The sequence below is a fragment of the Castanea sativa genome, chromosome 6 (assembly GCF_040712315.1).
Source record: "Castanea sativa cultivar Marrone di Chiusa Pesio chromosome 6, ASM4071231v1".
Classification (NCBI taxonomy): domain Eukaryota; kingdom Viridiplantae; phylum Streptophyta; class Magnoliopsida; order Fagales; family Fagaceae; genus Castanea; species Castanea sativa.
The window spans coordinates 2521025-2534137 of record NC_134018.1 but is presented as its reverse complement, the minus strand read 5'-3'; the positions used below and the strand labels follow the sequence as shown (position 1 = coordinate 2534137).

The window sequence follows — 13113 nt, the reverse complement described above, 5'->3', positions numbered from 1 at the left end:
CATGGGTGCTTCTAACTCATAATTTATTTCCAATCATCTAAATTTTCATGCATAGATTTTTTTTTTTTTACCTTTTTTTTTTTATTGAGTGCATGGGTGATTCTAACTCATAACTTATTTCCCACCATCTATATCCCCATGCATGGGTGCTTTCTTTCTTTTTACCTTTTCTTATTGAATGCATGGGTGCTTCTAACTCCATAACTTATTTCCCATCATCTAAATTCTCATGCATGGGTGCTTTTTTTTTTTTTTTTCTTTATTACCTTTTTTATTTATTGAATGCATGGTAGCTTCTAACTCAGAACTTATTTCCTATCATCTAAATCCTCATCTTTTTTTTCTTTTCTTTTTTACCTTTTTTTTTGATTGAATGCATGGGTGCTTCTAACTCATAAGTCACTTCTAAGTGCTAACTCATAAGTCATAGCTTATTTCCCATCATCTAAACCCTCATGCATGGGTGCCTTTTTTTTTAATACCTTTTTTTGATTGAATGCATGGGTGCTTCTAGCACATTTATTTTATGTAGCAATTAATGCATGTGTATATGCTCTGCACGTTGACAGAGATCAGAAGACCCATAACAAAAAAACGTGGACTGTGGTCCATTGGTCATTTTTGGTCCAAGGACAACAAAACACAATTAAGCCAAACACTGTCTTCTCTCACATTCCTAAAACGACACCGTCTCACCTTGTTCCCATATATATTATCACTCTTGGCAAAAATCAAAATCAGAAAAAAAAAAAAAAAAACCCATCAATTATTACCCAAACAAATTAATAATATATAATATATTCCCATCAACATCTCATGTTAACGTATATAATAATTTTTATTTTTATTTTTATAAATAATTTTTTTATTATATATATATATATATATATATATATATATATATCCAGCTCATATTCCCATCTCCACTATTTCGCATTCATCACCTTCGCCAAAAGATTTGATAAAGCCACAGCGAGGTGTACAGAGATTGTATCAAACCCATAAACTCAATCTCAGAGCTTTGAGTTCCTTCAGTCCACGCGGTCTCTAAAAAAAAAAAAAGGTGAGTCGCTATATGCAAAGTATGTTTCACCGTTTGGCTGCCGAGAAACAGTGGGAAAAATCAAAGAAACTTTGGTTTCAATTTTTTGTTTATTTTTTATTTTTTTTTTATTGTGGTTTCTGTATTGAATTTCTAATATAACTGTTAAAAAAGATCGAAGCTTTATTGTTTCTTGAGATTGAATTGGTATGTGGAATCGGATTATGTTTCTGGGTTTTGTTTGTTTTTTGAAAAGATTGGATCTCAGATCGGATCTTTGCGTATATGCATATTTTTGGGGGTATTTGGATCAGTTTAGATGATTGTAGAAGCTAAAATAATAGTGGGTTTTGAATTTGGGATTGTCCCATTGTTAAATTTTCTTGTTAATTGACATTCAAGATGCAATTTATGTGTAATTTGATACCTGTAAATCCAATTGAGGTGTTGTTAATCATTTTGTGCTGTAACTGTGGGTTCTGGTGCTGTAAATGAAGAGAAAATGTGGTGTTTTTTTGGTTGTTTTGGTTAAAATCGGGTCGTGGTATAATGACTTTTCGCATATGTGAATGCAATTGTGTGTTGTTTTTGGTCCTTTGTGTGATTCAGCTCTGGTTTTTTGGGCAGTAGTGAGAAATTTGTTTTTTGAGCTGAAAATTCTCTGTGCAATGTTGCTAAACATTACAGTGAGGAGGAAATTTTGGATTTAGGAAAGTGGAAATTTTGTTGCCATTTGAACTAGGGCACTTAGACAATGGTGCAATCTTTGCTTCTTGTATGACTCAGGTACTTTGTATTATTCAGTGTTTAGTTTTGTGCAGAAATGAAAATAATATGGGATTTGAGCTATAATGCAATGTGGAAGAACTTTTGGATTTATGGAAGATTTGACAGGAAAATGCTTATTTTTATATTATGTTTAGTCTAAGATTATTTTATTACCATTTGGACTGGGGCACTTAAACAATGGTGTGAGCTATGTTTGTTGTATGATTTAGGATATCTTGCTGTATTAATTTATGTTGTAATGATCATTTAATTTCATTTGTGGGAATAGGTGTGAACTGCTCCAGTTTCTACCACTTTTGTTATTTGCACTTGGGACAGCAGAAGCTGGAAATGGTTAAAAGGTTCATTCTGCTCTTTGCCTGCATATGGAGCCTTTTAATGAGTAGAGAGTGACCTAAATGAAATTTCTTACACTTTACTCTTTTAAAACAGGTATGGAGTGTATTGATTTGCAGAAGATAACATGTTGCAGTGCATAGAGGGATTAAAGCATTTAGGTGCTTCCCTATTGCGGTGTTGTGATCTTGATATATATAAACAGTCGAGAGGCCTTGAAGATCCTGAACTTCTTGCGAGGGAGACAGTGTGTATGCTATCAATCTATTCTTTGCTTTTCATGACATTACTTATCTTTCAAATGTATTCCAGTTAATAATTTTTTAACAACCATAGATAAATAATTATTTTTGCAATTAAAGCCAAGTTAAGAATGGTGCTGGTATGATTTTGTATCTTGTTTTAATTTCACCTGCCTATCTTGCCAACATGCTCCCGCTCAAATTGCACCTCCTCCCCTTGCAAGATCATGGTGGAGGTTGAGGCCATGGGTTCAAAATCCACTCGGTGCATATGTAATTTACAAATATTTAAAATTAAAATTAAAATAAAAAAAGTTTTCCTGCAAAAATTTAAGCATGTAGAAGTGCAACAAAAATAAATAAAAGCCGCCATAGGGTCCAATATAAATACGTCTTTAATTTTCTCATAATTTACCCGTCCTCTTTTCAAAAGAACTATAGAACCATTCTACTGAAGAGTATTGTTATTTTTCTTCCTGGATGCTTTAGTGATCTTTCTAATTTTTCTTCCTGGATGCAGTCAGCGTAAGTGAAATAGAGGCACTTTATGAGCTCTTTAAGAAGATCAGCAGCGCTGTAATTGATGATGGGCTGATTAACAAGGTCTGTATGTGTCTTATATTGGACTACCTATGCTCTAGGCATATACTTGTTCACATATTTGGAGTGGACGTGTCTTTGTGGTACTGCACCTTTACGTGAAAATAATGATCCACTCCTTTCCATAAACAGTTTATGGCTCTTTTCTACTTATTGGGAAAGAAAGAAGAAAAAAAGTTCATAGCTCTTTTCTGATATTTTCCTTTAATAACTTGTTGCAGGAAGAGTTCCAATTGGCATTATTCAAGACAAACAAGAAAGAGAGCCTGTTTGCTGATCGGGTAACCTACCTATTTTTTCCTCTTTAACAAACCATTTTATCGTTGCATAGAGTAAAGCTTACTTTTTAACTGTATCATATCAACCGTAGAATTTGTCTATACAGTATTTTATTCATTCAGCTGCTGTCTGTATCATATCAATTGTAGTTCTCATCGCAGGTATTTGACTTGTTTGACACAAAGCACAATGGAATACTAGGTTTTGAAGAGTTTGCACGTGCTCTCTCTGTTTTTCATCCAAATGCCCCTATTGACGATAAGATTGAATGTATGTGGTTTGGGATTCAATAAATTCTCCTTTTTGTCATTTTTTTGGGCTCTTTAAGTAAAAAATATGGTCATGATAAAATAATTCTGACATGCATGGAATGGATTAGAAGAGCAAATTTGCAATCATTTATTGATTTTTCAGCTATACATCTGCCTAGTAATTTCTTTTATGCTAACTCCGTAATGTCTTGTTCCAGTTTCTTTTCAACTGTACGATCTCAAGCAGCAAGGTTTTATTGAGAGACAGGAGGTAAATATTTTTCTTAAATGAATAATTTCTAAAATTGTAAATTTGGCTTTTTCAAATTCTGTGTTCTTTGTAGGTGAAGCAAATGGTAGTGGCTACACTTGCTGAATCTGGAATGAATCTTTCAGATGATGTTATAGAAAGTATTATTGACAAGGTGCTCAGTGAACCTTATTTGATTAGCCTATTATCTTGTTGCATCATTATCACTGTCACTTGTTGCTTAAAGGTGTAGTTGTTTCAGCATTGCTTGTTGCAAAAACACATGGATATTATCAAAAGTAACTGGTAAAGTATTGCTTTATGAACTTATGGAGCTTCTCTTTTATCCCTGCTTTTCCAGACCTTTGAGGAAGCTGATACAAAACATGATGGGAAGATTGACAAGGAAGAGTGGAGAAGCCTAGTTTTGCGACATCCATCTCTCCTGAAGAATATGACCCTTCAATACCTGAAGTAAGTCATGAATCTATCCTTTTTGTTTTTTCTAACTTTCTGTTCTGTTACATTTGAAAGGGTCATGAGAGCCAGAATAACTAATAAAGACTAATTTGAAAGACTTTTTCTTTTCTTTTCTTTTTTTACCGGATAAGTGACACATTTGAAAGACGTAATCAAGTTTGATCTGAGAGGACTCTTGCAATTCTATGCTTCCACTATCTGATTTATGTGAATTGAACTTTTAGAAGCTTCTCTTTCTCTAACCTCAGGAAATTTTTTAAATTAATCATGTTACCTTTCATGACAACTGATATACCTCATTATGTCAGATTGCTGATTATGATCTTATTTCATTTTTTTTTGAGCAGAGATATTACCACAACATTCCCAAGCTTTGTGTTCCATTCACAAGTTGATGATACCTGAACTCGAGATTTGCGCTGAAATTCAGCAGATTTTGTCAAGTATGGTGGGTTTGCTTCAAGACATTATGGCCCTCTTACATGTTAAGAGGCCTAGAGAAAGGTTTTGCATCATTTTGGCTTTGGGTATGAGGGTTTTTTGTCGTATGTATTTGTATTCAGTATGTATGAGGCATGTGGGATTTTATCATGGGGCTTGCAGATATAATGGTTTATGGTTGTGCTTTCCAGACAAAAGATTTCAATGGTGTAAAAAAATTTGTAAGCAACAAACAGAATCCTTCGGGGGTTCTCAAAAAAATAAAGAATCCTTCAGGGGAAGAACACTCTATTGGTGCAATTTTATTTATTCAGAGTATTAAATGAATGGCCAAAGGAAAATTTTAACTTGCATGAATCCATACATGGCAGTTCTAAACCATCTTCCACAAACCTGTCATAATTTATCTGAGACTAAACTGAATTTAATATTCGACTTGGACAAATTTGAAAAGGTATACCGGCAATAGACAGACAGAATTAATTTCTTTCAATTACTTTTTGAGATTGTAACTTAAATTTGAACGAGATGAGACGGTATATTTCAACCTGAATATAGTGGCATGTTATACACTAAATACTGATCCCAGCATCTAGGATTAAAATAGAAAGATGCTACGTCTACAACATTTTTACAACAAATCACAGATAGTTATTATTCGTTTAAATTTGAATCTAACACGAAGATTAGTTTTTTGTCCCAACAATAACAACCTGTAACAACTTATCACTTAAGATATGTTGTAAAATTTCACTTAAGATATGTTGTAAAATTATTGTGAACATGTCATTGCCCATTAAAATAAGCCAACAAGTCATTCATAAGCCTTATAATGAGTAAGTTAAAGAGAATAGCTAACAGTGATTGTCCTGTTTGTGGATTCTGGCAAATGGGATGTTAGCCCTTGAATCAAGTTCCTAAACAAGGGTGTTTAGAGAATTTACTCGATAAAGAGATTCCATTCTATGTCAGTAAAGTGGAAAATTCCTGCAGCCTGGCCAGTAGTTACTATTTAGGGAAAAAGGACTGAACATTAATCTTTCCAATCAGCAGTGGGAATAGATTCCAAGACACAACCCAACTTAGCCTTTGGTTAACTCAGTTCTGAGTTCATTCCTTTTATTGCAAACGAAAATGCAAAGAAAAGAACCTGCCTATGATATAAACTCAGATTCTGAGTTGTTTTCTTTAATTGCAAAAGAACATGCAAAGACAAGAAGCTGTAGTCCCATAAAGATTGCCTGACAAATTGGGAATTCCACAATCGTCCAAAAAGAAGACAAGCGTGTTCATATGCACAAGAAGGCAGTCCCAATTTTGGGATGGACCCACATTCTTGTGAGAAACCAACTTTAGATTATTAACGCCATGGATCCGGACACTACACGTAACGTCAAAAGATTCAAAGGCATGACTGATTTCCCAAGAGGTGAAAGACACGCAGGGAATAATATACAGCCAGGAGTCTTCGACTTTACAATTAAAAAAAAATATTCAAACATGACAAAGTAGTCTAAACTCATGATACCACACAACAAAGGGACCAACGAGCCTACAAAATTAGAGATGAAGTAGCATTGATGCTATTGCTATATAAATAAGACAATGCAGGTATTTTCTTTAACCAGCTAAATAAGACCATTAATAATTCTGAAACATCAAACTGGATTAAAGTTTAAACTCAACTAGACAAAAAACCCCACCAATCTTAAATACCTGACACGATCAAAAGAGCTATATCCAAAAGACGACGCATCAAAGCAATAGCAAAAAATTGTTCAGATCCTCCTCTAAGAGGAGGGGATTAAGAGAATATATAACTAAAATAAACCATAACCACCGAAACTAATATATTGAATTGCTAAATTTAATCAACTTCCTCCATCTTGCTGCCCTCAGCATCAGCATCAGCTTCCTCCAATGGGGGCATCTCAGCATCACCATCAGCTGCTTCCTCATCAATGCTCAAACCGAGTTTCAGCATCCTGTGGATCCTGTTGCCAAAGGTGTTGGGCTCGTCAAGGCTGAAGCCTGAGGTGAGGAGGGCAGTCTCGAAAAGCAGGAGAACAAGGTCCTTCACTGATTTGTCATTCTTGTCAGCATCAGCCCTCTTCCTGAGCTCCTCCATGATAGAGTTCTCAGGGTTGATCTCCATGGTCTTCTTGCTTGACATGTAGCCAGCCATGCTGCTGTCCCTCAAAGCCTGTGCCTTCATGATTCTTTCCATGTTGGCAGTCCATCCATACTCACCAGTCACTAAACAGCAGGGAGAATCAACAACACGGTCAGAGACCACAACTTTCTCAACCTTGTCACCCAAAACATCCTTGATCACCTTGCAGAGACCCTCAAACTTCTCCTTCAACTCTTCCTGTCTCTTCTTCTCATCTTCACTCTCATCAAGTTTCAAACCTTCCTTGGTAGCAGAAACAAGCTTCTTGCCCTCGAATTCCTTAAGCTGACCAACAGCATACTCATCAATAGCATCAACCATGTACAGAACCTCATACCCCTTCTTCTTCAGCTTCTCAAGGAATGGAGAGTTCTCAACAGCCTTCTTGCTCTCACCAGTGATGTAATAGATGTCACTCTGGCCCTCCTTCATCCTGGTCACATAGTCCTTCAAGCTGGTCATCTCTTCACCGCTCTTGGTGGAGTGGTAGCGGAGCAACTCAGCAAGCTTTGTTTTGTTTGTGGAATCCTCATGGATACCAAGCTTGAGGTTCTTAGAGAAAGCCTCATAGAATTTAGTGTAGTCTTCCTTGTTCTCAGCAATCTCAAAGAAGAGCTCAATGCACTTCTTAACCAAATTCTTGCGGATGACCTTAAGGATCTTGTTCTGCTGAAGGGTCTCTCTTGAAATGTTGAGAGGAAGATCCTCAGAATCGACAATACCCTTAACAAATCCAAGGTATTCAGGGATCAGCTCCTCACAGTTGTCCATGATAAATACACGACGAACATAGAGCTTAATATTGTTTGGCTTCTTCCTTGTGTCAAAAAGATCAAAAGGTGCCCTCTTTGGTGCAAAGAGGATAGCCTTGAACTCAAGCTGACCCTCAACTGAGAAGTGCTTCACAGCCAAGTGCTCTTCCCAGTCATTTGTAAGGCTCTTATAGAAAGCAGCATACTCTTCCTTTGCGATCTCCTCAGGCTTCCTCATCCAGATGGGCTTTTGTTTGTTAACCAAAGACCACTCATGGGACACCTCCTTGATCTTCTTCTTCTTTTTTTCTTCCTTCTCCTTCTCTTCGTCGATCTCCTCAACCTTACCCTCCTCGTCCTTCTTCTCTTCCTCATCCTTTTTCTCTTCCTCATCCTCATCATCAGAAATCTCCTTCTCAGTGGTCTTCTCAATCCAAAGGGAAATTGGGTAGCTGATAAACTCGGAGTGCTTCTTGATCAAATCCTTCAAGCGGCGCTCCTCAAGGTATTCAAGCTGGTCTTCCTTGAGGTAGAGAGTAATCTTGGTACCTCTACCAAGGACCTCACCAGAGTTGTCTCTGGTAACAGTGAATGACCCACCAGCTTGTGACTCCCACACATACTGCTCATCATCATTGTGCTTTGTGGTGACAATAACCTTCTCAGCAACAAGGTACGCTGAGTAGAAACCAACACCAAACTGACCAATCATGCTCACATCAGCCCCAGCTGCAAGGGCTTCCATGAACTCTTTGGTTCCAGACCTAGCAATGGTACCCAAGTTGTTCACCAAATCTGTCCAAACAGAAATTAGAAAACCATGAATGACCTAATCATATAATAAACACAGAACATTGCATCATTCACAACAAACTCAAACCCAGAACTTACCAGCTTTAGTCATTCCAATACCACTGTCAATAATGGTCAGGGTGTTGTTGGTCTTGTCAGGAATGATGTGGATGAAAAGCTCTGGTTGACCATCTAGCTTGCTCTTGTCGGTCAAGCTCTCAAATCGAATCTTGTCAAGAGCCTAAACATAGTACCAAAAGGACATTAAATCCCATGTTCTAAAAATAAATCAACAATCATAATCTAAAGACAACCTAAACATAGTCCCCAAATAGAGATTCATAGTCAAGTTCTAAACTATATCTACAATCATAATGCATATTTGACAAAATCAAAACAAAACGCCATTGAAGTTCATATACAAAGACACACAAACAAAAGAAACCCACTTTTATTAAGTACTCCTATAACCCAAAAAAAAAAAACTCATATTTAATCCAATTGGGCTCTTATAAAAAATCCCAGAAATTTTAACATAGAAACATGAATTAGAATCCTAAACAAATTAAAGTCATATACATAATAACCCAATTAACCAATTAGACTTTTTTTTTTCTGGCAGCTACTACAGTTTTAATATTTTCCCAATAGTAGCATACATGAACAAGAAACAAATTTTAGTAATCCCAAACAGATAGATATCATAAAATCTCATTAGACCCATTATAGCTTGGCATATCAATCGTCAAAAAATTCATTCAGATGCAATTACTAACATATCACACACATTCAAACGCAAAAAGAAACAAAATTTTCATCCTTTTTTATGATATTCCAAATACTTTTAGGCATAAAACTAAACCAATGTATGAGAACCACAGTGGATCTATATTCATGGTCTACTACAATATCACAATAAACAAACATAAACAATAAAAAAAAAATCTACGAATCGAAAATCAAACAGAGGCATGTTATCATATAATCAGTAAAAAGACGAAACTTTTTAAACGAAAGCAAGAGAGATAGAGAGAGAAAAAAGAGGAAAATACATCAGAGGCATTGCTGATAAGCTCACGGAGAAAGATCTCCTTGTTGCTGTAGAAAGTGTTGATGATCAAACTCAACAACTGGTTGATCTCAGCCTGGAAAGCAAACGTCTCAGTATCCGCCATTCTCTCTCTGTAAAAAGAAGAAAAAAAAAACCCAAAACTTGTTTTTCAAAAATGAAAAAAACCCAGAAACCCAAAACTTGTTTTTCAAAGAAGAAGAGGAAGAAGACGAAGAGAGATTATCTGAGATTCAGAAGAAAGAGGAGGAACAGAGTGTATTCAAAGGGCGCTGTGAGGGGTGCTTTATATAGTGAGCTCTACTAGGGTTTCTAGATCCTTCTATTTTAAATTTTAAATTTTTATTTTTATAAACAATTATTTGTAATTATTAATGATGTTTTTTTTTTTTTTTTTTTTGAGGGAGACTCGGGCGGTCTACGGTGGGGTTATGGATTGGGTTACCTGTAGGGACTTGGAAACTTTGTGGGAGTTTCTTGGTTGGGGTTTGGAAATTATGAAAAAGTCTTTTACCCAAAAAAGAAGAAATATATATATATATATATATATATATATATTCACAACTTTTTGTGATGATTGTAACGTGGTAGAATGTGATTGGTGAGAAAGTGTGATTGTTGAAGAAAAATTAATGAGTTTATGTGTAAGTGATAGTTAACTACTCATAATCTGTCATATTAGAATTGTGATAATAAATTTGTGAAATAATTTGTAGCATTTTTAAAGTTAGACTACTTGGAAATAATATGGGAGTTTCGTGGGTATGTGTTCTCTTGGTGGAGAAAAAATAATGAGTTTATGTGTAAATGATGGTTAACTAGTTACAATCTGTTACGTTAGAATTATGAAATAATTTGTAGAATTTTTAAATTTAAACTATTTGGAAATTATATGGGAGTTTCATGGGTACGTGTTCTCTTGGTGAAGAAAAAATAATAGATTTATGTGAAAGTGATGATTAATCACTCATAATCTGTTACGTCAAAATTATGATTAAAAAAAATGTGAAACAATTTGTAGCATTTTTAAAGTTAAACTACTTGGAAATAGTATGGGAGTTTCGTGGGTACGTGTTCTCTTAGTGAAAAATGTGTAAATGATGGTTAACTACTCACAATCTGTTAGGTTAAAACTATGATAAAAAAATTGTGAAATTGTAAAATTTTTAAAGTTAAACTATTTGGAAATTATATGGGAGTTTCGTGGGTACATGTTCTCTTAGTGAAGAAAAAATAATAAAATTATGTGTAAGTGATGGCTAATCACTCCTAATCTATTAAGTTAAAATTATGATAGAAAATGTGAAATAATTTTTAGCAGTTTTAAAGTTAAACTACTTGGAAATTATTAGGGGGGTTTCGTGGCTACGCGTACTCTTGGGTGATGTAATCGGTGGGAAAGTAAGGATGAGGTGGTGTTTGTGTACGGGCGTGACTCGGAGAGATAGAAAGCAAGGCAGGCATGAAGTCTCCTTCAAGGAAAGGATTACTTTCTAGTAATTTCTTTTACATTAATTTTAAAATAATAATAATAATAAATTCAAACTTTTTGATACTAATAAAATTGTAATCGAAATAAGGTTTTAAAGACTTAGTAATAGAGTTTAATCTATAGTAGAATTGGATAAATAGTTTTAATGTGTTTATAATAATGCAATGAGAACTCTATTATTATATCAAAAAAATTAAATTAGAAATTTTGGGTAAAAGAACTACCCAATTTTTTTTTATTTGGATTGTTGTGTACCTTAATTAAAATAAGCACACACCAAATGCAAAGATTAAATAAAAACTGCATTTAAAATAACAAATTACAAATACTATCGAAATTGTCATCTATATATATAAAACCGAAACCTATGAAGTTCTCACAATTTTTCACCTCAACACAATATATAAATAAAATTATCATTTTATTTAAATAAAATTATTTTTCTTTAGTCCAAACTTAATAAGAAGTGAAACCATATCTCTTTAACAAGTCCAATTTAAGCTGCGTTTGTTTCGTTGGTAAACTAAAATCTGAAATTTTTTTACACCTGGGTGTGTGTTTGGCACCACTTGAAAATACAGTCAAAATGAAAATAAAATTCAGTTTGACTATAAACAAGCCTCCCAAGCCGTAAATTCATTTCCATTTCTATTTTACCTTCAAACGATTTCTAGGATTCACACACACACACACACACAAAGAGAGAGAGAGAGAGAGAGAGAGAGAGAGAGAGAGAGAGAGAGAGAGAGAGAGAGAGAGAGAGAGAGAGAGAGAGAGAGAGAGCATAGGTGGCCGCCCAGCCAAGCTCCAACCAGCCCAGATCGTGCCGCCCCCACCGCCCAGATCACACGCTGGCCAAGCTTTTTTTTTTTCTCTCTCTCTTCTTCCTCAACTCTTCCTCTCCCTCTTGCTCAATGTCGCCAATCTGGCCGTCACCGACCACCAGCCCACTCTTCACAGACATCACACACTTGAAGATCTCAACCCACCCCTCCCTCATCACTGATCCACAAACACCTAAGACCCACCTCTCCAATCACCATCCATGGACCGACAAGTACAAGTTGAGCTCTGATCTTGACAACCGACTATAGGTCATGCTCCACCAGGCTCTCCAACGCACCTCTCCGCCGTTTTCCTCTCAACCCACAGTGAGTTTCTCCCTCATCTTCTCACTGCACTTCACCACCGACTAGTCAAACACCTCTTCCACCTCTGCATGAACCTAATCCACCACCACCATAGCTTGATCTGGAACAGTGTCACCATCCCTTTCTTCGATAGGTCTCACCCTCCCTTTCTTCTCCACGGTAACCTTCATATTCTCATCTCACTTTTTCTCTCTAACTCGAACCAAACCCCCCACATATTTCTGTGTTTGATATTCTTTTTCTTTGATTTAGATTTTGTTGTTATTGTGGTGGTGTGAGTGGTGGATTTTGGTGGTAATGGAGCAATGGAGGTGATTTTTTTCCTCTTCTCGATTTGGATTTTGGGTGGTTGGTGGTGGGTTGTGCTTTTCCTTGGTGGTGGCGGTGGCTGAACCAAGTGGTGGCTGGGGGCTGACTTTTGTTTCCCTTTTCTGAAAATAGGTTTTTTACATGTAAGACCAAACACAAGAAATAATTTTTCAGCATAATTTTCACAACACAATCAAACAACAGAACATGTTTTCCTTTTATGTAAAATATTTTCCCCTGAATTTATTTTACACTCGGAAATGAATTTACATAGAGTCAAACGCAACCTTAAATTTAAACTCATCATTTTTTTTAAACAAAAGTATTTTTGTTTAATTCAAACTTATTAAGGAGTAAAACTCTATCTCTCTAATAAGTCCAACTTAAACTCAAACTCAAACTCAAACATTATTATTATTATTATTGTAGGGACACAATTTTCAGACCAAGCCCAAAATGTAAGGGATCTTGGCCCAGTGAACCCAGTACAATAAATTTGTAGAGAGTGGGTCAAAGAGCTAGGTTTTAGTGCTTAGATAACAGTTAATATGATTTTGGATGATGAGCCAATAAGAATTGAACCCGGTTTGTGCGAGAAAGTTGGTTCTCGACACAGTCCGAGGAGCTCTGTTCTAGCATATATTGGATGACAATGGTTACAGGAG

The 13113-nt window shown here is 35.7% G+C and overlaps 2 protein-coding genes across 5 annotated transcripts; one reads left to right on the top strand and one right to left on the bottom strand.

Annotated features, from left to right (window-relative positions):
* The first annotated feature begins 902 nt into the window (after positions 1 to 902).
* On the top strand, positions 903 to 5010 carry LOC142641159 (calcineurin B-like protein 3). 4 transcript variants are annotated; one of them, XM_075815556.1, is made up of 10 exons: positions 903 to 1063; positions 2100 to 2172; positions 2264 to 2418; positions 2930 to 3012; positions 3231 to 3290; positions 3450 to 3558; positions 3758 to 3810; positions 3884 to 3964; positions 4151 to 4263; positions 4617 to 5010. In XM_075815556.1, the coding sequence occupies exons 3-10, from the start codon at positions 2295 to 2297 to the stop codon at positions 4672 to 4674; spliced, it is 681 nt and encodes a 226-aa protein (XP_075671671.1). In that variant the 5' UTR covers positions 903 to 1063; positions 2100 to 2172; positions 2264 to 2294; the 3' UTR covers positions 4675 to 5010. The 4 variants fall into 4 exon arrangements, with proteins under 4 accessions (XP_075671671.1, XP_075671668.1, XP_075671672.1 ...); XM_075815553.1 differs by having other exon boundaries at positions 915 to 1063; positions 3438 to 3558; XM_075815555.1 differs by having other exon boundaries at positions 925 to 1063; positions 2287 to 2418; positions 3438 to 3558.
* Positions 5011 to 6324: 1314 nt separating this feature from the next.
* On the bottom strand, positions 6325 to 9830 carry LOC142641158 (heat shock cognate protein 80). Its single transcript, XM_075815552.1, has 3 exons — positions 9480 to 9830; positions 8527 to 8668; positions 6325 to 8430 (listed from the first exon to the last, which is right to left on the bottom strand). Exons 1-3 carry the CDS (start codon positions 9600 to 9602, stop codon positions 6578 to 6580), a joined length of 2118 nt encoding a protein of 705 aa, XP_075671667.1. The 5' UTR covers positions 9603 to 9830; the 3' UTR covers positions 6325 to 6577.
* Positions 9831 to 13113: the final 3283 nt, after the last annotated feature.